The sequence below is a fragment of the Acomys minous genome, assembly GCF_964271855.1.
Source record: "Acomys minous genome assembly, chromosome: 20".
Classification (NCBI taxonomy): domain Eukaryota; kingdom Metazoa; phylum Chordata; class Mammalia; order Rodentia; family Muridae; genus Acomys; species Acomys minous.
The window spans coordinates 20,053,996-20,080,824 of record NC_140502.1 but is presented as its reverse complement, the minus strand read 5'-3'; the positions used below and the strand labels follow the sequence as shown (position 1 = coordinate 20,080,824).

General features: G+C 51.7%; 3 protein-coding genes and 1 long non-coding RNA gene across 5 annotated transcripts in view; 3 read left to right on the top strand and 1 right to left on the bottom strand.

Moving 5' to 3' along the window:
* LOC311591622 overlaps positions 1-26,829 on the bottom strand; it is a 306,130-nt gene that overhangs the window by 125,210 nt on the left and 154,091 nt on the right. The gene's annotated exons all lie outside the window — the stretch shown is intronic.
* On the top strand, positions 7,501-13,776 carry APOC4 (apolipoprotein C4). Its single transcript, XM_084771453.1, has 3 exons — positions 7,501-7,638; positions 12,405-12,537; positions 13,548-13,776. The coding sequence occupies exons 1-3, from the start codon at positions 7,563-7,565 to the stop codon at positions 13,711-13,713; spliced, it is 375 nt and encodes a 124-aa protein (XP_084627579.1). The 5' UTR covers positions 7,501-7,562; the 3' UTR covers positions 13,714-13,776.
* On the top strand, positions 13,990-19,233 carry APOC2 (apolipoprotein C2). Of its 2 annotated transcripts, none has more exons than XM_084771455.1 (4): positions 13,990-14,013; positions 17,341-17,510; positions 17,701-17,845; positions 18,969-19,233. In XM_084771455.1, exons 2-4 carry the CDS (start codon positions 17,456-17,458, stop codon positions 19,057-19,059), a joined length of 291 nt encoding a protein of 96 aa, XP_084627581.1. In that variant the 5' UTR covers positions 13,990-14,013; positions 17,341-17,455; the 3' UTR covers positions 19,060-19,233. The 2 variants fall into 2 exon arrangements, with proteins under 2 accessions (XP_084627581.1, XP_084627580.1); XM_084771454.1 differs by lacking the exon at positions 13,990-14,013 and adding an exon at positions 15,158-15,287.
* The window catches only part of CLPTM1 (CLPTM1 regulator of GABA type A receptor forward trafficking), a 30,424-nt gene continuing 29,540 nt past the window's right edge, over positions 25,946-26,829 (top strand). The window contains exon 1 of the mRNA XM_084771417.1: positions 25,946-26,083. Coding sequence (XP_084627543.1) covers positions 26,012-26,083 — 72 coding nt within the window. The 5' untranslated portion in view covers positions 25,946-26,011. The remainder of the gene's footprint in view (positions 26,084-26,829) is intronic.

The following is a 26,829-nucleotide window of genomic DNA, read 5'->3' as shown; positions in this document are numbered from 1 at the left end:
TTAAAGGCGTGCACCACCAAGGTGCTGGGCTCAGACAGTGCTCTTAACCACTGAGCCATCTCTCCAGCCCGTTTCTATTTTGAGACAGGATTTTTGCATGTCGTCCTGGTTGTTCCTGAACTGTGTAGACTAGGCTGGTGTCAAACTCAAAGATCTGCCTGCCTCCACTTCCTGAGCACTGGGATTAAAGGTGTGTGCATCACCACCACTCAGCTACATAATTAAGTTTTTTTGTTTTGGTTTCATTTTTTGGTTTTTCGAGACAGGGTTTCTCTTGTAGTCCTGGCTGTCCTGGACCATAATTAAGTTTTGGTTTGGTTTGGTTTGGCTTAGTTTTTTGAGGCAGGGTTTCTCTGTGTAGGCTTGGCTGTCCTGGACTCGCTTTGTAGACCAGGGTGGCCTCGAACTCACAGAGATCCACCTGCCTCTGCCTCCCAAGTGCTGGGATTAAAGGCGTGCGCCACCACTGCCCAGCCCATAATTGAGTTTTAAAAGATTTTTTAATATTTATATTTTTAAATATGAAACAGCGTCATGGAGGCTACATAGGCTACCCCCAAACTTGGATGATGGTGAACTGTGAATTTTCCTGCCTCCACTTCCCAAGTCCTAGGACTATAGACCTGTGGCACTGTGCCTAGTTTTATGCAATGCTAGAGACAGAACTCAAGCCAGGGGCAATGGTGCACGCCCTCAGGGAGGCAGAGTCAGGAAGATCTCTGTCTGTTCGAGGCAAGCCTGGTCTACAAAGTGAGTACGAGACAGCCAGGACTATACAGAGAAACCCTGTTCGACACCCCACCCCCCAAAAAAGCCAGCCATGGTGGTGCATACCTTTAATCCCAGCACTTGGGAGGCAGAGAGGCAGGTGGATCGCTGTGAGTTCGAGACCAGCCTGGCATACACAGCAAGTCCAGGACAGCCAAGAGACTACATAGAGAAACCCTGTCTCAAAAAACCAAAACCAAAAAACCAAAAAAGAGCAAGGGTGCATGATCTCAGCAGTAAGAAGAGGGATTCTCAGATTCTCAATCATGACAAGATCAGGAACCAAGAGGAAAAGAGAGCAGGCACCTGGAAGGTTGAGGCAGGAGGATGACCATGAGCTTGAGACCAGCCTGGCTACAGTGTGACTCTGTCTTAAAACAAAAAAGAGAAGCTGGGCGGTGGTGGCGCACGCCTTTAATCCCAGCACTCGGGAGGCAGAGGCAGGCAGATCGCTGTGAGTTCGAGGCCAGCCTGGTCTACAAAGTGAGTCCAGGACAGCCAAGGCTACACAGAGAAACCCTGTCTCAAAAAAACAAAAACAAAAACAAACAAACAAAACCGGAGGAAAAAAGGAGAGCTGCTGTTTGTTTGCTGGGGCATGCTTGACAACTTGAAGGGCAGTTTGGCTCTTGGGGATGAGACCAAGTCCTCAGACATGCACTAGGGTATCAGGGTCACCAGGCTGTCCCCTTCTCTTCACTGATCCCTCTTCTCTCTGCTCCCACCCCCTGTCCCTGGCACACTTGTTTTTTTTCAGTTGCTCCTGATGTCCACTCTGTACAACCTTTAGCCTGTCCCTGTCCCTGTCCCCGGGATGAGCAAACATTGCAGGCAGCAAACAGCAAACAGCCCACAGCCACCCTGTGTGTCGACTTTGGCTTCGGGGCAGAGGACAGAGACCTTTCCCAGCCCCAGCCCCCCGTATCTTAGCCTCTGTCTTAGGCTGTGAGGTTTGCATGGGGAGGGACATAGGCTGTCCCAGTATGCTGAGATGGTGAAAGATAAGTAGATTCAGACCTCACCATCAGCTATGGCTTCAGTTTCTTCATATGTGAAAAAATAATGCTGAGTAGGAGCATGGTTCAGTGGTAGAGCCCCTGCCTAGAATCCCCCAGTGAGGGGCTGGGGACGTGGCTCAGTGGTAGAGCCCCTGCCTAGAATCCCCCAGTGAGGGGCTGGGGTGTGGCTCAGTGGTAGAGCCCCTGCCTAGAATCCCCCAGTGAGGGGCTGGGGGCGTGGCTCAGTGGTAGAGCCCTGCCTAGAATCCCCCAGTGAGGGGCTGGGGTGTGGCTCAGTGGTAGAGCCCCTGCCTAGAATCCCCCAGTGAGGGGCTAGGGGTGTGGCTCAGTGGTAGAGCCCCTGCCTAGAATCCCCCAGTGAGGGGCTGGGGTGTGGCTCAGTGGTAGAGCCCCTGCCTAGAATCTCCCAGTAAGGGGCTGGGGGCGTGGCTCAGTGGTAGAGCCCTGCCTAGAATCCCCCAGTGAGGGGCTGGGGTGTGGCTCAGTGGTAGAGCCCCTGCCTAGAATCCCCCAGTGAGGGGCTAGGGGTGTGGCTCAGTGGTAGAGCCCCTGCCTAGAATCCCCCAGTGAGGGGCTGGGGTGTGGCTCAGTGGTAGAGCCCCTGCCTAGAATCTCCCAGTGAGGGGCTGGGGGCGTGGCTCAGTGGTAGAGCCCTGCCTAGAATCCCCCAGTGAGGGGCTGGGGTGTGGCTCAGTGGTAGAGCCCCTGCCTAGAATCCCCCAGTGAGGGGCTAGGGGCGTGGCTCAGTGGTAGAGCCCCTGCCTAGAATCCCCCAGTGAGGGGCTGGGGGTGTGGCTCAGTGGTAGAGCCCCTGCCTAGAATCCCCCAGTGAGGGGCTGGGGGCGTGGCTCAGTGGTAGAGCCCCTGCCTAGAATCCCCCAGTGAGGGGCTGGGATGTGGCTCAGTGGTAGAGCCCCTGTCTAGTATCCCCCAGTGAGGGGCTGGGGGCGTGGCTCAGTGGTAGAGCACCTGCTCAGACACAAAGCCCTGGGTTCAGTTCCCAACAATGGAGAAAAAAAAAATCCCTAACTTGTGGGGAAGAGCAAAGCTACTTCCTCTGGGCCTTGATCGCAGTGTGTCTAGGGAAGCACATGCCAAATTAAGATCATCGTATTTGCTTTAATCCCAGCACTGGGGAGGCAGAGGCAGGTGGATCGCTGTGAGTTCCAGGCCAGCCTGGTCTACAAAACGAGTCCCAGGACCGTCAAGGGTACACAGAGAAACTGTCTCGAAAAACCAAAACAAAACGAAAATAAAAACTGAATAAATAGACCGCAACCGGACAGTTCCCCTCTGGTAGCTCCTGCTCTGATGCCCTGTCCAGGGTCAGACTAACCTACAAGCATGGTGACAGTAATCAACCAATCACATTTTAGTAAGAAGTCATCGGCCCACAGGTGGCAGACAACCAGCACCAGGTCAATGCTGAAAAGGTGTGGAGTTTGCCCACACCTGCACATCCCTCCCGCATTTGTGGGGAGCAAGGTCTTCTATGCTACCCACGCTCAAACTCAGGCCTCCGGCCTCAGCGGCTCAAGCACTGGCCTCCCAGGCATGCGCCACCGCGACCATGTCCACCAAGAGGTCTTTTTCATGACAAGATGTCGGGGATCTAGGGTGTGTTGCTTTGAGCTTCTGTTCTCCTTTTTCTGTTGTGGGGGAAAAAAAAAAAAAACCAAACCACAGGACATAAAATTTACCATTTCAGCCACTTTCGGGTGTCTGGGTCAGCAGTGTTGGTACATTTACACGGTTGTGTAACCGACCCCAAAGTCTATTCTTAAAATGTTTGGATCATGGAAAACAGCAGCTATGGATGGTTTTGTTTGTTTGTTTTTTTCTTTTTCTTTTTCTTTTTTTCTTCTGTCAGCGAGAAATTGACATGTGATGACCACCTACCAGTGTGATGGGTCAGCCCCTCCTCAGGCGGCTGGGGCAGGATTGCTCTGGCCACAGCTAAGATTTCATCAGGAGATTTTCTTTTCCTTTTTTTTTTTTTTAAAGATTTATTTATTTATTTATTTATTTATTTAATATACAATACTCTGTCTGCGTGTATACCTACAGGCCAAAAGAGGGCACCAGATCACATTATAGATGGTTGTGAGCCACCATGTGGTTGCTGGGAACTGAACTCAAGACCTCTGGAAGAGCAGTCAGTGCTCTTAACCTCTGAGCCATTTCTCCAGCCCCTCCTCCCCCATCAGGAGATTTTCTGTGGGGAAAGAAAGTGTCCTGGGCATGTGGGCATTGTGTGTGATCCCAGCACTGGGTAGCTGGAGGCAGGAGCATCAGAAGTTCAAGGCCAGTCAAGGTTGCCCGGAAAAAAAAAAAGTCTCAGTAAAAAAAAAAATACACAACAAAACACAGGAAGGAAGCCATGGGACATGCAGTTACACTTCAGCCTCAGATGAGCAGATAAGCACTGTATCTTTTGGGCCATAAGACGCCCCCTCCCCTGAAAAAAGAGGGTGTAGGGGGTTAGGATGTGTCTTACGGTCCGATTGCTGTTTTTTTTGCTGTTTTTCTTGCTTCACTGCTCTAAAAACTGGGTGCGTCTTATGGTCAGGTGAGTCTTATAGTCCGAAAAATACTTTAGATTATATTTAAATATTTATTTGATAATATGCCAAAACCTTGCATGGAACTTAGTTAAATTAATTTTTCCCATTAATGTGGTTTACTCTTGAAACTGTAGCTCTCAAGAGCCTGAGGCAAAAAGGTTATGAAGTCATGGCTATCATGAGCTGTTGAAGACGTTTCCTAGGGATGGGGGTGGGGTGGAGGGTGGGGGAGGCGCGCGCCTGTAGTCCCAGCACTCGGGAGGCAGAGGCAGGCTGATCTCTGTGAGTTCGAGGCCAGCCTGGTCTACAAAGCCAGTCCAAGAATAGCCAAGGCCACACAGAGAAACCCTGTCTGGAAAAACAAGAAGGAGAAGCAGGAAGCGGGGACGGGGGAGCGGTAAGACGGTTCCACAGGTAAATGTACCTTTGGCCAAGCCTAACTACCAGAGTGTTCTCTGAGGGACCCGCAGGGTAGAAGGAGAGAACCAACTCCTGAAAGATGACGGTGTCCTCTGAGCACACATGTTCCATGGCATGGACGTGCCGGTCGACAGACTTACACTGTTGTGGAGGGGTTGGGTTATATGTAACCATGTTTTTTTTTTTTTTTATCCCAGGTGTGGGATATGGGGGCCTGTGATGTTTGTCAGCTGGGAGCTGCCTGGAGCAGGGCGTGGTCTTTGCCAGTTAGTGTAAATGCCAGACCCAGCGCTCGTGAGAGAGAGAGGGGAGAGGGGGGAGGGGAGAGGGGGAGGGGGGAGGGGGAGGGGGGAGGGGAGAGGGGGAGGGGAGACGGAGGACGGGAGACAGAGAGAGACACGGAGACAGACAGAGACAGACCTGGAGCAGGGCGTGGTCTTTGCCAGTTAGTATAAATGCCAGACCCAGCGCTCGTGAGAGAGAGAGAGAGGGAGGGGGGAGGGGGGAGGGGGAGGGGGAGGGGGGAGGGGAACGGAGACACGGAGACACGGAGACGGAGAGACGGAGACGGAGACAGACAGAGACAGACAGAGACACAGACACAGACACGGGGGGGCGGGGGGGGGGGGATCGGAGAGAGAAGAAAGCTGCTGGTTTCTCTCCGTGCTGCTCCTGGTTGATTTGGGTGCAAGTTGATGAGAAGTTGAAGATACCCTGAACCAGGATTGGACTTGCCCCAAGGAACCCCAGGACTCTAAGCAGCAGGAAGCAGCTAAGGAAAACTATGTTCCCCCCTCACCGCCCAACTAACCTCTTTTCTCTCCTACCTGGTGTTGGGGTGTTGGAAGGGATTGGGGGCGGGGAGTAGGAAGAGGTTTAAAGAAAACAAAATAAAAAATAGATTTTAAAAAATACACCTACAGAGCCGGGCGGTGGTGGCGCACGCCTTTAACCCCAGCACTCGGGAGGCAGAGGCAGGCGGATCGCTCTGAGTTCGAGGCCAGCCTGGTCTACAAAGGGAGTCCAGGACAGCCAAGGCTACACAGAGAAACCCTGTCTCAAAAAAAAAAAAAAAAAAACCACAAAAAATACACCTACAGCTGGAGAGATGGCTCAGAGGTTAAGAGCACTGACTGCTCTTCCAGAGGTCCTGAGTTCAATTCCCAGCAACCACATGGTGGCTCACAACCATCTATAATGTGATCTGGTGCCCTCTTCTGGCCTGCATGGGTACATGCAGGCAGAGCATATATAAAAGTGGGAACCCGTACCAAATTGTCATGTTAAAAATCCTGTGCTTAGGCTGTATGCTGTGACCTTCGAGTTGCTGACCTTTACCTCATCACGAGGTCCTGTGTTCTAGGCCATCCTTGGACTATTTACCTTTGAAAGAAGTAGAGAAGTCTCAACTTGGAACCACCCAGAGCATCTAGGAAGTTCTTACAGGGAACTACTCAGAGAACTAGGAAGTTCTACAGGGAGCGATTTAGGCTATTGCATTCTTACCCAGGGGCTAGGGTGAGTGGGATTAAAATAAATCCTATTGACCTTGCTCTATATACGTTCCTGCTGGTCGGCAATAAAGTGAATCTTGATCAGAAATGTCCTCACTTGATTCGTACTTTCTCGCATCTCTGTATCCTGCTTTCAATCCCCGCTCCCTCTTTCAGGTGAACCCTGGTTCAATTTTTCCCGCAGGCTGGGACCGGACAAAGACATAATAAATAAATCTTTTTTTTAAATTTTGTTTTATTATGTATACAGTGCGCATTAGATCACATTATAGATGATTGTGAGCCACCATGTGGTTGCTGGGAGTTGAACTCAGGACCTCTGGAAGAGCAGTCAGTGCTCTTAACCACTGAGCTATCTCTCCAGCCGCATAAATAAATCTTTAAAAAAACAAAACAAAACAAAACAAAACCTCAGCCAGGCAATGGTAGCTTACACCTTTAATCCCAGCACTTGGGAAACAGAGGCAGGTGGATCATTGTGAGTTCGAGGCCAGGCTGGTGTACAGAGCGAGTCCAGGACAGGCAAGGCTACACAGAGAAAGCCTGAGACAAAACAAAAAACAAAAAACCCCAAACCAACAAAAACCTCAAAACCCAAGCCACACATGGTATGTGAAGACGAAGGCCTGTAATCACAGCTATTCCAGAGGTGGAGGCAGGGGGACCACCATTTCAGGGTCTGCTTGGCCTACTTAGTGAGACCTTGGTAAAAAATCAAAAATAAGAAGGAGAGCCAGGCATGGAGTCATAGCGCTTTTAATCCCAACATCTGGGACGTGCAGGCAGGGGGATACATAGTGAGTTCCGGGCTAGCCTGGGCTACAGGTGCACACAGGAGGATATATAGTGTGTTCCGTACTAGCCTGGGCTACACGGGACCCTGTCTCAAAACAGAAGCCAAGACACACACACACACACACACACACACACACACACACACACACAGAGACACACTCACTCCAATTTCTTAGGCATAGATTAAGGTCTCAATTCCCAAAGGAGGAAGATGAGTCCAGGAAAATTCTGGTGGAGTGCGGCATCCGTGTTGGGGCTTCCATGAGGCGGCACCCTGGGAAGGTGGGAAAGAGGGAGTGGGGGGGGGGAGGGCAGGCCTGGCCTTTGACTGTCAGTGTCACCAGGCTCATCTCTTTGAAGTCCTGCCAAGGAGAATGGGGAGGTGACAAGGGGAGGGTTCTTCCTAGTGCTGCCTGTCCCTTCGCCAGGGTGGAGAGTGGAGCACAGAGGGACAGACGGACGGAGGGACCCAGGCCACGGATATGGCCCTGCTGAGATACAGGCTGCGGGCCCTGCCCTCCCTCTACCTTTCCTTGCTGCTCCTGTCCTGCCTTGTAGGTGAGGAGTGGGGGGGCTGCTGGAGGTGGGGTTCTCTGAGCGGGGCGTGACTGTGGCTTTATATAATGCGTCAGTAGCCATGAGAAACAGTGCAGTACACACACACACACACACACACACACACACACACACGGCTGGAACACAGGGCCTTCAGATGCCAGGCAAACACTCTATCACAGGCTTGTTTTGTTTTATTCTATGAAGACACGGTCCCCTGTAGCCTGGGCTGGCTTTGAACTTCAGATATAGGTGAGGCTGACCTTGAATCCTGAGTACTTTTGCCTCCCAGCCTTGAAGAGCTCAGATTACGCTGCGTGGTGGTGGCGGCGTACGTCTTTACTCCCAGCCCTCGGGAGGCAGAGGCAGGCGGATCGCTGTTGAGTTCGAGGCCAGCCTGGTCTACAAAGTGTGAGTCCAGGACAGTCAAGGCTACACAGAGAAACCCTGTCTCGAAAAACCAAACCAAACAAAACAAAACAAAACTCAGATTACAGGCATGTTCCACTACTCCTCGCTATGTGGTGCTGGGCATCGAACTCAGAGCCTTGAGCATCCTTCCACCAAAGCCTTATCCTCGGCCCTTTGGTCCCAGCTGCGGTTGTGACAAATGTACCTGTCACATCATGAACTTTTTTTTTTTTCTTTCCCTGAGACAGGGATTTTCTATGTTATTTTGGCTGTCCTGGACTCGCTTTGTAGACCAGGCTGGCCTCAAACTCAGCAGCAATCCACCTGCCTCTGCCTCTGCCTCTCGAGTGCTGGGATTGCAGGTGTGCGCCACAACGCCCGGCTTGGTTTTGGTTTTTCAAGACAGGGTTTCTCTGTGTAGCCTTGGCTGTCCTGGACTCGCTTTGTAGACCAGGCTGGCCTTGAACTCACAGTGATCCGCCTGCCTCTGCCTCCCGAGTGCTGGGATTAAAGGCCTGCGTGCGCCACCACTGCCCAGCCCACCACAGGCTTTTGTTGCTATTGTTTGCTTCTGTTTATTCATGGCTTTGTTGCTGTTGGTAGCTTTTTTGTTTTGTTTTTGTGAGACAGGGTCTGAGGTAGTCCAGGCTGACTTCAAACTTGCTGTGTATGGGGGGCTGGCCTTGAACTCCTGCTCCGCCTGAGTCTGCCTCCTAAGCACTAGAGTCACAGACATGCAATGCTTAACTGGGTGAGCTTGTATGTGTTTGCTCTGTAGAGGGTACAGGTATGAAAAGTCCTAGGGCCGAGCAGGGTGGCGCACGCCTTTAATCCCAGCACTCGGGAGGCAGAGGCAGGTGGATCACTGTGAGTTGGAGGCCAGCCTGGTCAAAGAAAAAAAAAAAGGACAGAAAGAAAAAGAAAAAGAAGAAAAGAAAAGTGTGTGGCCACAGAGGAAGCTCTTTTTGTGTGTGCTCACACATAGCTTTGTATTTTGTTCCTGCGCTTAACGTTGTATCTCATGTGAAGAGTATTTTGATGGGGGTCTGTAATCCGAATTACTCAAAGGCTGAGGCAGGGGAATTCCAAGTTGGGGGTCCTCCTGACAGTTTAGTGATGCTTGTTTTGTTTTGTTTTTTGGTTTTTCGAGACAGGATTTCTCTGGGTAGCTTTGGCTATCCTGGACTCACTTCGTAGACCAGACTGACCTCAAACTCATACACACAAACACCTATTATAAACATGCATATATACGCAGTAATTAAAACAAATTTTTTTCAGACAGAATGGCCCCGGGGATATAGTTTAGTGGCATAGCACCTGCCAAGCACGCTCTGGGGTCAACATCCAGTACCATTAAAATCAATCAGGGGCTGGAGAGATGGCTCAGTGGTTAAGAGCGCCACCTGCTCTTCCAGAGGTCCTGAATTCAGTTCCCAGCAACCACATAGTGGCTCACAACCATCTATAATGAGATCTGATGCCCTCTTCTGCAGATAAAGCACTCATATGCAATAAATAAAATAAATAAATCTTTTTAAAATTTTATTTTATTAATTTATTCTTATTACATCTCAATGGTTATCCCATCCCTTGTATCCTCCCATTCCTCCCTCCCTCCCATTTTCCCCTTACTCCCCTCCTCTATGACTGTGACTGAGGGGGACCTCCTCCCCCTATATATACTCATAGGGTATCAAGTCTCTTCTTGGTAGCCTGCTATCCTTCCTCTGAGTGCCACCAAGTCTCCCCATCCAGGGGACGTGGTCAAATATGGGGCACCAGAGTTCCTGTGAAAGTCAGCCCCCACTCTCCACTCAACTGTGGAGAATGTCCTGTCGAAAATAAACCTTTAAAAAAATAAAGAAATCAAGCCAGGTGCCTTGACCCACACCTATAATCCCAGCACTTGAGAGGCAGAGGCAGGCGAATTACTGTGAGTTCAAGGCCAGCCTGGTCTATAAAGCAAGTCCAGGACAGCCAAGGCTACACAGAGAAACCCTGTCTCAACCCCCCCACCCCGCCGCCACCCCTGCAGGAAAAAAAAAAAACCACACTGGCTCTTCTGGCTGATCCAAGTTCAGTTCCCAGCACCCAAATGGCGGCTACCAATGTTCCATATTTCCAGGGGATTCAATACCCACTTCTGCCCTCTGAGGGCACCATGTACACACATGATGCACAGACATACATACAAGCAAAACACTCACATACATAAAGTCATTCCAGTAATGCAGGAGGCAGAGGCAGGCAGACCTCTGAGTATGAGGCCAGCCTGGTCGACACAGTGAGTTTCAGGTGAGCCAGGGTTATACGAGAGCCCCTGTTGTAAAATATACACACACCTCCCATAGACAGTGCTGACGTCATGCCAGGCACCCTACTGTGTCCTCTTCCTATGCTTAGCTTAGCACCCCCTTTCACAGAACAGGAAACTGAACCTTGGAGAGGTGAAGTCATAGGTGAGGTTTACGACAGCAAGTGACATGGAACTTGACTTGGAACTTGACTTGACGTGTGGCCTGGGTGTGGCGCTACATGCCTGGAACCCAGCCCTTGGGAGATAGAGGCGAGCCTCAGCTACGTAGGGAGCGCCTGGACAAGCTGGGGGTGTGGTTGAGTGGGCAGCATGCTCTACTTCCCATGGGTGAAAGCCCTGCCTGGCCAGGCGTGGTGGTACACGCCTTTAATCCCAGTACTCGGGAGGCAGAGGCAGGAGGATTACTGTGAGTTCGAGGCCAGCCTGGTCTACAAAGTGAGGCCAGGACAGCCAAGGCTACACAGAGAAACCATGTCTCGGATAAAAAAAGAAAAAGAGAAAGAAATCCCTGCCTGTCAAAACCCGGGCCTGAGATTACAGGCCTGTCCTGCCTACAACTTTGGCGGTGGAGATGAAAAGATGAGGAGTTTGAGGTCAGAAGTCATCCCGTGCTTCCAGACGCCAGCTGGGACGACAAGAGGCCATGTCTTAAAATAATAAATTAGCAGGCCATGGTGGCGCACGCCTTTAGTCTCAGCACTCTGGAGGCAGAGGCAGGTGGGTCTCTGTGAGTTCGAGGCCAGCCTGGTCTACAAAGCGAGTCCAGGACAGCCAAGGCTACATAGAGAAACCGTGTTTCAAAAAAAAAAAAAAACCAGGTGTGGTGGCGCACGCCTTTAATCCGAGCACTCGGGTGGCAGAGGTAGGCGGATCGATGTGAGTTCGAGGCCAGCCTGGTCTACAAAGTGAGTCCAGGACGGCCAAGGCTACACAGACCTGTCTCGAAAAACCAAAAAAAAAAAAAAAAAAGAAAGAAAGAAAACAAAACAGAATAATAAAACCAATAAAAATCAGAGTTTGCCTGGTGTGGTGGCGCACGCCTTAAATCCCAGCACTCAGGAGGCAGAGGCAGGCAGATCTCTGTGAGTTCGAGGCCAGCCTGGTCTACAGAATGAGTCCAGAACCAACCAAGGCTACACAGAGAAACCGTGTCTCGAAAAATTAATTATTAAAAAAAAAAGTGGCTAGAAAAAAAAAAGGCTGTACTGCTCTTACAGAGGACAGGAATCTGGTTCCCAGGCTCACAGCTGCCTGTAACCCCAGCTCCAGGGAATCCAATGCCTTTGACCTGTACAGGCAGCACACTTGTTTACATGCCCACACAGACAGGATACTAAAGGATAAAAATAAAATAATAAAAATGATAAAAAATAAATAAATAAAAATAAGTATTCGAAAATGTTAGGATAAGCAACACAAATATGAGCAAACATGCCAGCTCGTACCTGTGGGTGAGTCTCCGTAGGTGTGTGTGTGTGTGTGTGTGTGTGTGTGTGTGTGTGCGCGCGTGTGTGTTACAGGGGCTTTCGCTCCTCGGTGCATGGAGGTGTTCTGGGTCAGGGGGTCATCCTTGGGCAGGACGGTTAAATGGTTAGAGAGAGGCACCAGGTGGGAAGAGGAGCTGCAGACTGGGCGAGAAAAATCTCAGGAGACGGAAAGACCAGCAGTGGGGGGTGGGGGGAGAGGATGAAATGGTGGGGGTGAAGGCAGTGGCGTGGAGGGACTCATAAGCCAGGGCGGGGAGAGGTGCAACAGACAAGGCGCTTTCCTGTACCCTTGCTCTAGGTGGCACAATATCCTTAAAAAAACAAAATAACAACAACAACAAAAAAAACCAAGAACAACAACAACAAAAAAACCAAAGTAATTGTGCCCATTCTACAGGGTAGGAAACTGAGTCCAGGACAAGTGAAGTCAGTGTGTGGCCTATGGTGACGAGTGACATGGGTGTCTAGGTACAAAGGGGACTGCACCTGTCCCTCAGGAATAGGGTTTTGTGATCCCGGCCCTACTCAAGCTGCTCTGTGGCTTCCCCCAGCATCCGTGCCCACAGAAAGCCTCAAGCCCACACCTGACCCCAAGACCAGCCACTGGAGCCTGGTAAAGACCAGGGTGATGAAGATGGTGGAGCCACTGGTGACCAGGACCAGGGACAGATGGCAGTGGTTCTGGTGAGAGAGTTCTGCCGGGAGGGGACACCAGAGATGGGGGGAGGGAGAGCCTGTGGTGGCTAGAACCTGAGTGTGGGGGGGGGGGCTGGGCTGGGCCTGGACTCCTGGGGGTCTGAGTGAGAAATGAGAAAAGTTCTGGAGGGGCTGGAGAGATGGCTAGGTGGTTATAGAGCACCACCTGCTCTTCCAGAGATCCTGAGTTCAGTTCCCAGCAACCACAGGATGGCTTCACCACCATCTAAAATGGGATCTGAGCCGGGCTGTGGTGGCGCACGCCTTTAATCCCAGCACTCGGGAGGCAGAGGCGGGCGGATCGCTGTGAGTTCGAGGCCAGCCTGGTCTACAAAGCGAGTCCAGGACAATCAAGGCTACACAGAGAGACCCTGTCTCGAAAAAACCAAAAAAAAAAACCAACCAAATAAAATGGGATCTGATGCCCTTTTCTGGCATGTACGAGTACAGGCAGATAGAGCACTCATACACATTAAATAAATAAAAAGAAAAAATAATTGTTGTTTTTATTTTTATTTTTTTTAAAGATTTATTTATTATTATGTATACAGTGTTCTGTCTGTATGTACACCTGTACACCAGAGAGGGCATTAGATCACATTATAGATGGTTGTGAACCACCATGTGGTTGCTGGGAATTGAACTCAGGACCTTTGGAAGAGCAGGCGGTGCTCTTAACCACTGAGCCATCTCTCCAGCCCTGTTATTTGAAAAAAAAAAAAAAAAGAATAAAGAAAAGTCTGGAGGCCCCACAGTGGTGGCGCACGCCTTTAATCTCAGCACTCGGGAGGCAGAGGCAGGTGGATCGCTGTGAGTTCGAGGCCAGCCTGGTCTACAAAGTGAGTCCAGGACAGCCAGAGCTACACAGAGAAACCCTGTGTCAAAAAACCAAGAAAGAAAAGAAAAGTCTGGAGTGTTGAGTCTGAAGAGCATCGGATGCAAATGGGCCATACCCCTGTGGTGTCTGGGTTGTCATCTAAGCTGTCCCCTTTATCCAGGGGCCCTGACGCTGTGCAGGGCTTTGTGCAGACCTACTATGAAGATCACTTGAAAGACCTGGGTCCCCGCACTCAAGCCTGGCTGCAGAGCTCCAGAGACCACCTCGTCAACAAGACCTACAGCCTGTGTCCCCGGCTGCTCTGCAAGGACCAGACTCAGGGTTAAAAGTGCCCCACACCTCCCTCCGCTGGCCCCCACAATAAAGGCGTTTGCTCTTAATCTGTGTCACCTGGCCCGCCCCGTAGCTCGTCTTGAGGCCAGAGGTCAACCTTCTGTCATATCTAGGAGTTAATAAGTGGAAAGGCTGTCACCTGGTTGAGGAAGGGCACGAGGAAAGCTTTAGGGGAAGGGGCCGTGGTGATAACCTTGCCCCCCGCCCCCCCATCCCCTCACCTCCGGGTTCTGGCTTGAAGAGAATTGGAGACACAGGGCGCCAGCTCAGATCCTGGAGGCAAAGTCTTAAAGGCCAGTATGAGTCACATGACCCTTCTCTTCACAGTGTCCCTCTCTTCCTAGGACATGCAGACTTTCTACTCTATTCTGAGTGGGTTCCACAAATCCAAAACTCCCCTCCACAGTACCCAATGGCACCCACCTATCTCTTTCAGGAATGGAGTGGGGGGGGGGAAGGTGTCTCTCTTTCTTTTGGGAGAGACGGTGGTGGAGGCTCTATAGATCAAACCCAGGGCCTCACACAGGCCAGGTGAGTGCGCTCCCACTGAGCCCCATCCCCAGTCTTCTTTTAAAGATTACGTTTGTTTGGGGGATGACAAGGTAGCTCAGTGGTTAAGGCGATGGGCTGCTAAGTGTTACTTTTTATTGGGGGCAGGGGGTTGAGACAGGGTTTCTCTGTATAGCCTGACTGTTCTGGACTCTTTAGAGCAAGCTGTCCTTGAACTCAGGGCTCCACCACTACCACCCCGGCTTTATTTTTGCACACATATATACACACACAAACATACATACACACACACACACACACACACACACACACACACACACACACACACACACATGCTTTAGACACGGCCTCACTATGTTGCCCTGGCTGTGGCCTGGAACTCACTCTGTAGACCAGGCTGGGCAGGGTGGTGCAGGCCTGCAAAATCTCAGCACCTAAAAGATCAGGAGATCGAGGGCAGCCTGAGCTACACAGAGAGTTCCGGGGTAGCCTGAGCTAGATGAGAAACTGTGTGAATAAAACCAAAAGAAAGCCTTTTCGTTTTCAGGTGAAAAAAAAATTGTAGTCAGGTGGTGGTGGCGCACACCTTTAATCCCAGCACTCGGGAGGCAGAGGCAGGTGGATCACTGTGAGTTCGAGGCCAGCCTGGTCTACAAAGTGAGTCCAGGACAGCCAAGGCTACACAGAGAGACCCTGTCTTGAAAAACAAAACAAAAAAACCCAAACATCTTGCTAAGTGGCCCAGTGGTTCTTGGACTCACTCTGAATTCTTGATCCTCCTGCCTCAGCCTTCTGAGTGACCTTGAGGTTATAGTCCTGCCCGGTTGATGGGTGGCTTTTCAAAGTGGGGCTCCCCTGTGGTTGACCTGGCAGGAAACGTCCCTGACCATTGCCCTTCCAGGCCTGTCTGCCACCCCACCCCCTCTGTGGCTCTGTTGGCCAGGACTTTGGCCTAGGACAGAGGAGCTGCCTGATACGGAAGGGGGTGGGGGGGCTCCAGAGCTATAAAGCCTGCCAGCCCACTGGCGTTAGTTACAGCCCTGCCTGTTACACTCAGGTAAGACGTGGACAGAAGGAGGAGGGGAAGGGGTGATGCAGTGCATCAGGGTGGGAGAAAGATTCCTAAATCAGAAATTATAGGAGTAACCGCTTAGTTGTCTGTCTTGGGATCGTGGAATTGAAAGACTTTTTCTTTCTTTCTTTCTTTTCTTTGAGGCTTGGTCTCACTATATAGCCCAGGCTAGCTTTGAAATTCTGATTGTCCCACCTCAGCCTGACCAGGAATGCCTTGGTGGGTGTGCCTGACTGAAACCATGGAGTTTAGATTTGTTGTCTATTTGTTTAACTTGGCCCTACTCCCAGGTTTTGATCTTTACCTCTATTTATGTATTTATTTATTTTTTAATTTTAGTTTCTCTTTTTTTTTTCTTTTTTTTTTTTGGTTTTTGGGGACAGGGTTTCTCTGTGTAACAGCTCTGGCTGTCCTGGAACTTGCTCTGTAGTCCAGGCTGGCCTCGAACTCACAGAGATCCACTTGCCTCTGCCTCCCAAGTGCTGGGATTAAAGGCGTGCGCCACCACCGTTCAGCTAGTTTTAGTTTTTCAAGACAGGGTTTCTCTGTGTAGCTTTGGCTGTCCTGGACTTGTTTTTTTTTGGAGACCAGGCTGGCCTCGAACTCACAGAGATCCACCTGCCTCTGCCTCCCAAGTGCTGGGGATTAAAGTTTACCTCTTTTGAAAACATCTGTATTTATTTAATTTGTGTGTGTGGACGTTTTGCCTGCATGTGCGCCTGTGTACCACGTGCGTGCTTGGCTCGCTCAAGAAGCCAGAAGAGGACATTGCATGCCCTGGGACTAGACTTATAGACTGTCATGAACCGTCGCGTAGATACTGGGGATCGAACCTAGGGTCTCCTAGAAAAGCAGTTAGGGCTCTCAAACCCTGAAGCCACTTTTCTCTGGCACAGATCCCAGCCATTTGCTATTTCAGTTTCCCCAGGATGGTTCTTGTTATTTTGTTTTTTTGTTTTTTAGGGGGTGTTGTTTGTTTGATTTTTGAGACAGGGTCTCTCTGTGTAGCCCTGGCTGTCCTAGACTCACTTTGTTGACCAGGCTGGTCTCGAACTCATAGAGATCTATCTGCCTCTGCCTCCCAAGTACTGAGATTAAAGGCGTGCGCCACCATGTCCTCAAGGTTTTAACAAAGAATTTGTTTTTAAAAGGGTTGTTTATATTTCCTTCTAGTCCAGGGCTATTTACACCTCAAGACCGCTTTCCTGAATGATGAGTGCAGAGATGTTCTCAGTTGCCTTGTCTATGTTTCATTAGCACATAGGAGACCCTGAGTGACATCCCTACTACTTGAAAAAGAAAAATGTCAGAGCCGGGCGGTGGTGGCGCACACCTTTAATCCCAGCACTCGGGAGGCAGAGGCAAGTGGATCTCTGTGAGTTCGAGGCCAGCCTGGTCTACAAAGCGAGTCCAGGACAGCCAAGGCTACACAGAGAAACCCTGTCTCGAAAAAACAAATCAAAACAAACAAACAAAAATTAAAGTGAGGCCCAGTGGTTAAGAGCACTTGATGTTCTTGTAGACGACTTGGGGTTTGGGCTGGAGAGATGGCTCAGAGGTTATGAGCACTGACTGGTCCTCTAGAGGTCTTGAGTTCAATTCCCAGCAACCACAGGGTGGCTCATATCATCTACAATGAGATCTGATGCCCTCTTCTGGCCTGCAGGTGTATGTGTAGGCAGAGCGCTCTGTATACATAATAATAAATAAATATCTTTTTTTTTTTTTTTTTTTTGGTTTTTCGAGACAGGGTTTCTCTGTGTAGCCTTGGCTGTCCTAGACTCACTCTGTAGACCAGGCTGGCCTCGAACTCACATCGATCCGCCTGCCTCTGCCTCCCGAGTGCACCATTCCCAGTATTTGAGGGGCCAAGGTAGGTGGCTCTCTGAGTTCAAGGCCATCCAGGGCTACATAATGAGACCTTCTGTCACCCTCTCCACCCCAACCCCCCCTCCCCCCGAAAAAACCGGGGAAAACCCTCTAGAGCAGAATTCCAGAAGGGACCACATGTGGATTGTTTCAAATTCTTCTTGGGCAGGAATAGGGACAGGACAGGGTCCCTCCCCACTGGAGACCCGGACCCTAGCAACGCACTGTGCAGGCACCTTCCGCCTACCACAGCAGCATCCTCAGTGCTCCGGGTCACAGACAACATGAGTTCTAGGTTCCTCCTGGCTCTGTTCCTTGTCCTCCTGGCGTTGGGATGTGGTGAGTGGGGCCACAAGGTGGCGGTGAGGGCTCAGGGAGGAAATTGGGGGTGGGGGTGGGGGGGTGGGGGGCTGTGATCCTCAGGTGTCTCCTCACCTTCCTCTGCCACTCCTCGTCCTCCTCATCTGCTTTGTTTCGCTCACCCGAGGTCCCCTCAGGGCCACCAATCTAACCAGCCCGTTTTCCACAGAGGCCCAGCAAGATGAGGATTCGGGCAGCTCAGCTCTGCTGGACAAGGTCCAAGAGTCTCTCATCACTTACTGGCTCTCTGCCAGGGCGGCTGCCCAAGGCCTGTACCAGAACACATACCTGACCAGCGTGGATGAGAAACTGAGGTACGCCTTGCCCAGTGGAGACAGAGCCCAGCAAACATGCTCATCTAGTCCTCAGCCCTCCTCCCTCAGACCAGGGCTCCAGGCCCAGCCTCCTCCCTCAGACCCAGGGCTCCAGGCCCAGCCTCCTCCCTCAGACCCAGGGCTCCAGGCCCAGCCTCCTCCCTCAGACCCAGGGCTCCAGGCCCAGCCTCCTCCCTCAGACCCAGGGCTCCAGGCCCAGCCTCCTCCCTCAGACCCAGGGCTCCAGGCCCAGCCTCCTCCCTCAGACCCAGGGCTCCAGGCCCAGCCTCCTCCCTCAGACCCGGGGCTCCAGGCCCAGCCTCCTCCCTCAGACCCGGGGCTCCAGGCCCAGCCTCCTCCCTCAGACCCGGGGCTCCAGGCCCAGCCCTCCTCCCTCAGACCCGGGGCTCCAGGCCCAGCCTCCTCCCTCAGACCCGGGGCTCCAGGCCCAGCCTCCTCCCTCAGACCCGGGGCTCCAGGCCCAGCCTCCTCCCTCAGACCCGGGGCTCCAGGCCCAGCCTCCTCCCTCAGACCCAGGGCTCCAGGCCCAGCCTCCTCCCTCAGACCCAGGGCTCCAGGCCCAGCCTCCTCCCTCAGACCCAGGGCTCCAGGCCCAGCCTCCTCCCTCAGACCCGGGGCTCCAGGCCCAGCCCTCCTCCCTCAGACCCAGGGCTCCAGGCCCAGCCTCCTCCCTCAGACCCGGGGCTCCAGGCCCAGCCCTCCTCCCTCAGACCCAGGGCTCCAGGCCCAGCCTCCTCCCTCAGACCCGGGGCTCCAGGCCCAGCCTCCTCCCTCAGACCCGGGGCTCCAGGCCCAGCCTCCTCCCTCAGACCCGGGGCTCCAGGCCCAGCCTCCTCCCTCAGACCCAGGGCTCCAGGCCCAGCCTCCTCCCTCAGACCCAGGGCTCCAGGCCCAGCCTCCTCCCTCAGACCCAGGGCTCCAGGCCCAGCCTCCTCCCTCAGACCCGGGGCTCCAGGCCCAGCCTCCTCCCTCCGATGAAGCAATATAAGCCCCATCTCTTTTCCCTCAGATGCAGAGGTCCAAACGCTAGCTTCTCTCCCTCAGAACCCAGAGCTGTCCTTCAGGCTCTTCCTTCTAACCCTCCGCTGTGCTTTCTCTGCAGGGACATGTACAGCAAAAGCTCGGCGGCCATGAGCACTTACGCGGGCATTTTTACAGACCAAGTCCTTACTCTCCTGAAAGGAGAAGAGTGACCTGCAAGCCCCAAGTCAGAGGGGAAGGGAGAAGGGGGCGGAGCATGAGACCTCTTCGCCCTCATCCTCCGACTAGGATGGTCCTTACCTCCCTGTCCCGCCAGCTCTTGTCTTCCTACTCCCAAGTCCAGACTGAATTCTCTCAGGGAAAGAATAAATGGCTCCAGGTACGTCGCCTTTGGTGTGGTCTCTTCTCTCAGGCTCCCCGAGCCAGGATGGAAGGTCCATGGAGTCTAGTCAGCATTTGATTGGGGCGTTGAGATGACAAAATCCCACATTTGGAACATTTGATGAGCATCCGTATGTGTGTGGCTTTAACTCAAAACTTGGCCCATTGGAATGGCGAGGGTGCACACTAGCCAGGCATGTGGGCTCACACCTGTAGCCCTAAAGGCCTGAGGCAGGAGGATCATTGCAATTCTAAGTTCAGCTTGAACTACATAGTGACTTTTAGTTTTCTTTTAAAAGTTGCATTTGTCTGTTTTTGTTTTTAAATTAAATTTAATTGTATTATTTATTTATTTGGTTTTGTGAAACAGAGTTTCTCTGTGTAGCCTTCGATATCTTGGACTCCACTTTGTAGACCAATCTGGCCTCAAACTCACAGAGATCTGGCCACCTCTGCCTCCCTGAGTGCTGGGATTACAGGTGTGGGCCACCCAAGCCCGGCTTTGGGTTTCTCTATGTGGCCCTGGACGTCCTAGAATTCACTATATAGACCAGGCTAGCCTTGAACTCACAGAAATCCACAGATTCCCCCTACCTAGAGGCCTCCTGAGTGCTAGGATCAAAGGCATGTACCACCACACGCTGCTTTTTACTTTATTTTTCTAAAACACAGTAATTTTGGGTCCATTCTGGGTAGCAGAGTAAAATCTGTTTCAAAACAAACATACAAATAGCACACATACAATTTAAAAATAATATATTTTTTCTTGACACAGGGTTTCTCTGTGTTAGCCTTGGCTGTCCTGGACTCACTTTGTAGACCAGGCTGGCCTCGAACTCACAGAGATCCACCTGCCTCTGCCTCCCAAGTGCTGGGATTAAAGGTGTGCGCCACCATCACCCAGCCCAATATAATCTTTTTTAACCCCTCTGAAATACACAGGTGGAGGCAGGAAAATCAGGAATCCAAGATCGTCCTCAATTGCTTAGTGACTTTGAAACCAGCCTGGGCTGGGGGAGACCTTGTTCCAAAAACCAACAAAAACTAGGGTGGTTCGGTGGCTCAGTGAGTACAGGGAATCTATCTCCAGAACCCACAAAACAGTGGGAGGGGAGACCCCATTTCACCAAGTTTTCCTCTGGCCTCCACATGTATGCTGTGCGTGCCTGTGCGTATACAATAATAATGGTGGATCGCTGTGAGTTCGAGGCCAGCCTGGTCTACAGAGTGAGTGTGGGACAGCCAAGGCTACACAGAGAAACACTGTTCCCCACACCTACGCCCCCCCCAAAAAAAGCCAGGCCTGGTGGCGCTCGCCTTTAATCCCAGCACTCAGGAGGCAGAGGCAGGTGATCACTGCAAGTTCGAGGCCAGCCTGGTCTACAGAGTGAGTCCAGGACAGCCAAGGCTACACAGAGAAACCCTGTCTCGGAAAAAAACAAAACAAAACAACAGCAGCAACCACAAAAACCTAAGTCAGGGCTAGGGCGCTTGCTTAGCCTGTGTGCGGATCCTCTGTTCAAGCCAGATTACAGAAAAACAGAAAGGCCATGGGAACAAATTGTCCAAACAAGTGCTTCCTGGAACAGAGAAAAGGCTGGTTGGTACTCACAAAGCTCTGCCAAAGTTAGGAATTGGATGCTAAAGTTGCCAGGGGCCCAGGAGGACACGCACTGAAACCTGGGCTCTTGGACAATTCCAACATATTAACCTCATATGTGTTTTTACCAAAAACCTTGCTAGTTTTGGGAACAGGACACAGCAGAGAAAAAGCCAGTCATGTTTTCATCTGGCCTCTTGACAGAGAGCCGATGATATTGGGCATAGTGGCACACATCTGTAATCCCAGCATCTGGAAGGCAGAGGCAGGCAGATCTCTGTGTGTTGGAAGCTAGCTTGGACTATGAGCTACCAGAGAAACTAAAATTAGATTTCAGGGTAACTGGGACAAAGGTTAAGAAACAGGTTTACAGGAGATAATCTGGCCAGCTGCAAAGAGCAGCCCTCACTTGAGATAAGCATTGTCTAGCGACTGACCCAAAGGGTCCCACCCACCGGAGATAGAGTTGATAAGAGACCCAGTTTTATGGCCAGGTTCCTTCCTGAGACCTGGCATTTGGGGATCGGGTGCAACCCAGCTCGGTGCTGAATTAGAGATTCCTCTTGTATTTTACAGCAGTTTCGTGTGTTTTCTGGTTCTTTCTTTGGGGGGATCAAATTCCAGGACCGGTGGGGCAAAACAGAAAGACCCTGTGTCCAGAGCAGTGGTGCTGCATGCCTGTAATCTCAGCACTTGAGAGGCAGAGGCTGGCAGATCTCTGATTTTGAGGCCAGCCTGGTCTTCAAAGCGAGTCCAGGACAGCCAGGGCTACACAGAGAAACTCTGCCTGGGGGGAGAAAGAGCAATATTTGAAACCATTTTGACGACTATAACTTTGTTATATGTTTAATTTGTTTTTGCTGTTGTTGTTTTGTTTTTGTTTTGGGGTTTTTCGAGACAGGGTTTCTCTGTGTAGCCTTGGCTGTCCTGGACTCACTTTGTAGACCAGGCTGGCCTTGAACTCACAGCGATCCCCCTGCCTCTGCCTCCCAAGTGCTAGGATTAAAGGTGTGCACCACCATGCCCGGTTCTCATTTGTTTTTTGGTTTTTTTTAATCCAAGAGAGGGTTTCACAGGCAGCCTGCCCATGTCCTGCTGCCTCACCCTCCTGTGAGGACGGAGGACAGGACTGCGCTCCTCACTCCTGTGTCCCATAGGTGGCGCTGTTGGTCCCGCAGAGGACCCTTGGCCTGGATTTTCCTAATCTGCTTGGCAATAACTTGCAGCCCGTCTTTCAATACTCCTGGGGCAATTTTCCCAGGTCCTGAGGCTGAGCAGCTGTGAATCCAGGAGAAAACAAGAACTGGGAAAGGAGGGGGGCGGTGGGAAGTGTCCCAAGTCCCCAGGGCCTGGGAAGAACTGAGCCTGCCAAACTCTAGGGGTGCCTGGGAAGGGGAGGGAGGGTGGGGGTGGGGTAGGGGGAACAATTCTCTCTCTGTCCAGTGTTTCCCACAGACTCAAGCCAAAGGGAACCACTGCCCACGCCAGCTCTGCTTCCAGCCAATTCTGGTGCCATCCCCCACCCCACCCCCAGATTCTGGTGCCACACCCCCACCTCGCCAGATTCTGGTGCCACCCCCGCTTTTCTTTCTCAGATCCCCAAACACCTCCATTTAGGACCACACAGTCCAGGTGCCCATATTCTGCTTCTCTTAAGGAGGGAGCGAGTGATCTGAACCCGGGATTTCTCCTCTTTGGACTCTGGCCTTTGAGACTCTGGCTCCTGCGGACTTAGAAGATGTCTCCCCTCCCTAATTACTCCGAAAGCACAGATCTTGCCTGATGGTGTTGGGTGCCCCCTAATGGTGGGCAGAGTGAGTCGGTTGGTTCTGTGAGCCACTGACCTGGCCCTGAGTGGAGGCACACACAAGTAGACCTGGAATCTCAGCTTGGTGACAATTCCTGGCCAGCTTCCACTACATAGTGAAAACTTGTTTCAACAATAGCCTGGCTGGTTTTTGTTTTGTTTTGTTTTCTGCTTGTTGGGGTTGGTTTGTTTATTTTGGGGGTTGTTGTTGTTGTTGGTTTTTCCAGACAAGGTTTCTTTTTTTTTTCTTTAAGATTTATTTATTTTATTTATTGCATATGAGTGCGTTATCTGCAGAAGAGGGTATCATATTACATTATAGATGGTTGTGAGCCACCATGTGGTTGCTGGGAATTGAACTCAGGACCTCTGGAAGAGCAAGCAGCGCTCTTAACCACTGAGCCATCTCTCCAGCCTTTTTTTGGTTGAGACAGGGTTTCTCTGTGTAGCCTAGAACTCACAGCGATCCACATGCTTCTGTCTCCCAAGTGCTGGGATTAAAGGCTTGTGCTACCACCGCCTGGACAGACAGGGTTTCTGTGTAGTCCTGGCTATCCTGAAACTCACTCAGTAGACCAGGCTAGCCTCGAACTCAGAGATCTGCCTACTTCTGCCTCCAGAGTGCTGGGATTTAAGGCATTTGAAAAGCCTGTTTGTTTGGTTTTTCAAGACAGAGTTTCTCTGTGTAGCCTTGGCTGTCCTGGAGCTCACTCTTTAAACCAGGCTGGCCTTGAACTTACTGCAATTCACCTGCCTCTGCCTCCCAAGTGCTGGGACTAAAGGCGCGTGCCACTGCCACCCGGCTTATTCATCTTTATTTTATGTGTATTGGTGTCTTGTGTAGTGGAAAGATTTGGTGTCTTTAAAAACTCAGTTATGTTATAGAAACATGTTTTTGTTTTAATCCCAGTTGTGGGATATGGGCTGATTCAGACTGTCCACAGCAGCTATTTGCCTCATGTGGTCTCCGGGAGGCGCCCTTTGCCAGCTGCAGATAGTTCAATTCTGAGGACTCTGGAGAGGAGATAAATGCCAGAGCTGAGGGGAGGGTGTGTGGCCCCAATGAAGAAGGTTGCTGATGCTGTTCCCCTCTGCTCCCTTGGTACTGATGATGCAGTTTGAGAAGAAGTTGGTGATCTATTATTATTATTATTATTATTATTATTATTATTATTATTATTATTATTGTTTTTTCGAGACAGGGTTTCTCTGTGTAACCTTGGCTGTCCTGGACTGGCACTGTAGACCAGGCTGGCTTTGAACTCACACGGATCCACCTGCCTCTGCCTCCCAATTTCTGGGATTAAAGTCGTGCGCCACCACCAGCCAGCAAGAGATGTCTTTTTAAAAAAAAAAAAAAAATTTATTTATTTGTTAATTCATTCATATTAAAATCTCAATTGTGATCCCATCCCTTCTATCCTCCCATTCCTCCCTCCCTCCCACTTTCACCCTATTCCCCTCCCCTATGACTGTGACTGAGGGGGACCTCCTCCCCCTGTAGATGATCATAGCGTATCAAGTCTCTTCTTGGAAGAGATTTCTTGAAACGAAGACTGGACTTGCCCTAAGGAATCCAAACGACCCTTCTCAGCAGGAAGTAGCTAAGGAGAATGACGACCCCTCCCCACGAACCTTCTTTCTTCCCTACCTGGTGTTGGGGTGTTGGAAGACAGGTAGAGGCACTAAGGAACCCTAAAGAAAACAACAAAAACTATGCACTACCAGTTTTGCCTGCGTGTCTGTCTGTGTGAGGGTGTTGGCTTCTTGGTATTGGAGTTACAGGCCATTGTGTGCTGCCATGTGGGCGCTTGGAATGGGTCCTCTGGAAGAAAAGTCAGTGCTCTCGGCCGCTGAGCCATCTCTCCAGGCCCTTATGTCAAAGATGTTTGACTTGGGCTTACAGAGATGGCTCAGGGCGCCTTCCAGCGCACCTGCATTCCATTAGCAGCAGCTGCATGGCCACTCCAGTTCTAGGGACCTGGCGCCCTCTCCTGGCTTTCAAGGGCACCAGGCACATAGATGGTGCACATCCGTACATAAAATAATGAATCTACTTTTTAAAAAATATTTTATTTAGTTTTAATCTATGTGCATTGGTGTGAAAGTGTCAGATCTTGGGAGTTACAGACACTTGTGAGCTGTCATGTGGGTGCTGGGAATTGAACCCGGGTCCTTTGGAAGAGCAGGCAGTGCTCTTAACCACTGAGCCATCTCTCCAGCCCCCTAATTTTTTTTTTTTTTTTAAAAAGGATGATTTGGTGGGGCCATATAAGAGGAGTTGTTTCCAGAGGACCAGCCCTCCCGTTGGGCAGGTGACAACTACTTATTGGAACAGGGTGTAGTTTTATGCAGCCCAGGCTGGCCTTGACCTCAAGAGATGGACCTGCTCCTGCCTCCCTTAGTGCTGGGACGAAAGGCGAGCGCCCAACACACACGCGGTCCTCGATTTATGGTCTAACAATCCTTCCCAGAGACTTTCCCATTTCCAGCTGTGGCGTCCTTAAGACACGGTGAAACACGGCCTCTGAATGCACCGAGAGAGACGACAGCCTCGGGGAGGGGGGGGGCCACCGATGATGGAGTAAGAAAAACGCACCAGGGGCTGGAGAGATGGCTCAGAGGTTAAGAGCACTGGCTGCTCTTCCACAGGTCCTGAGTTCAATTCCCAGCAACCACATGGTGGCTCACAGCCATCTATAATGAGATCTGATGCCCTCTTCTGGAGTGCAGGCACATAAGCGGGCAGAATATTATATAAAGATAAATAAATATTAAAAAAAAAAAGAAAGAAAGAAAGAAAAACGCACCAGAAGCGAAGCGCACAGGGCAGTGACCACCCCGGTGAGCCCGGGGACCCCGGCGCGGACCGGAGAGAGGCCTTCCGCTCAGGAGGGGGCGTGGCTCCAGCGCGTTGCCGCGAATCGCTACGGTGGCCGAAAAGCTCAGGAAGCATCTACTGGAAAAACTCGGCGAAGAGACGGCGAGCCGAAACGGAGCAGAACGACCATACAGTCCGACTTGGCCGAGCGTAAAAAAAAAAAAAAATAGAACCTCTGCAGAGAACCCTGTCTCGAAAAAAAAATATATAATAGAACCTCTGAAAAAGAGCATTTTTTTAGACTAGAAAGCTCAAGCACTCCAAGAAGCCGCTTCCGGCTACATTGAAAACAAACAGCTTTGCGGTGGAAAAGGGCGGAAGTGGAGTACGGTGGCCGGGTCGGGCCTCTTAAAAGGGCGTGGCTTGAGGCGCCCCGTTCGGACACGGTAGCCTGGCGGAGGGGGCGGGCAAAAGTGTGAAATCTCGCGCGATCGAGCTGGCGCCGTCGGGGACGGGGCGGGGCTGGCGGCGGGGGCGGGGACCCGGAGCGGGAAGATGGCGGCGGCGCAGGAGGCGGACGGGGCCGGCAGCGCCGTGGTGGCGGCCGGGGGAGGCAGCTCTGGTCAGGTACGGAGGCCGAGAGGTGCCTGAGGGGGGCCCTTCCCCAGCGGAGGGAGGGGGGAGCACTCCCGCCCGCAGTGTCCTGTCCTTTTTTGGAGGAATCGTGTGCACCGGGGCGGGGGGGGGGGGGGGCTCCGTGCCCCACGGGGACCTTGACTATTGGGCCCAGGCGGCGCCCGGCCGCCCGGGAGGCCGGACGGTGGCGGGAACCCCGGCCCTGTTGCGCGCACAGGGTTGGCTGCAGGCTCGCGCCGTCCGTCCCCGCAGACTCTCCTGCTCGAGCTGAGGACAGAGCGGCAGGGAAGGGGAGGTGACTTAAGGCGCCCTAGGTTCTCGACTGTGCGACTCCAGGTTCCAGTACCAATTCCTAGAGAGATCTGGTGTTCCAGGTCGGCTCCGCAGTGCCTGAGACACGGAGCAGTGGGTTGGTTAAAATGGGGGAGTTTTCAAGCTCCGGGGAAATACGGTTATTATGGTGGATAAAGGGCATGGGCTGCGGAGGCCGACAGACCCATTTTACAGACGAGGGTCCGAGGGACAGCAAGGCGAAGATGCTTGTAGAAGGTCACCCAGGTTAACTTGGAAACCCGCTCCATGGACTGACGTGGCGCTTTTAGCCGTGGCAGGTGGAGAAATTGGGTCCCGATGTGTTTGCCTTCGAAACCCATTACCACCCAAATTAAACTGAGACCTCAGAGCAACATCAGTTCACTCAGGCAACACCGTGCAGGCTTCTGGGGGAAATTGATGGA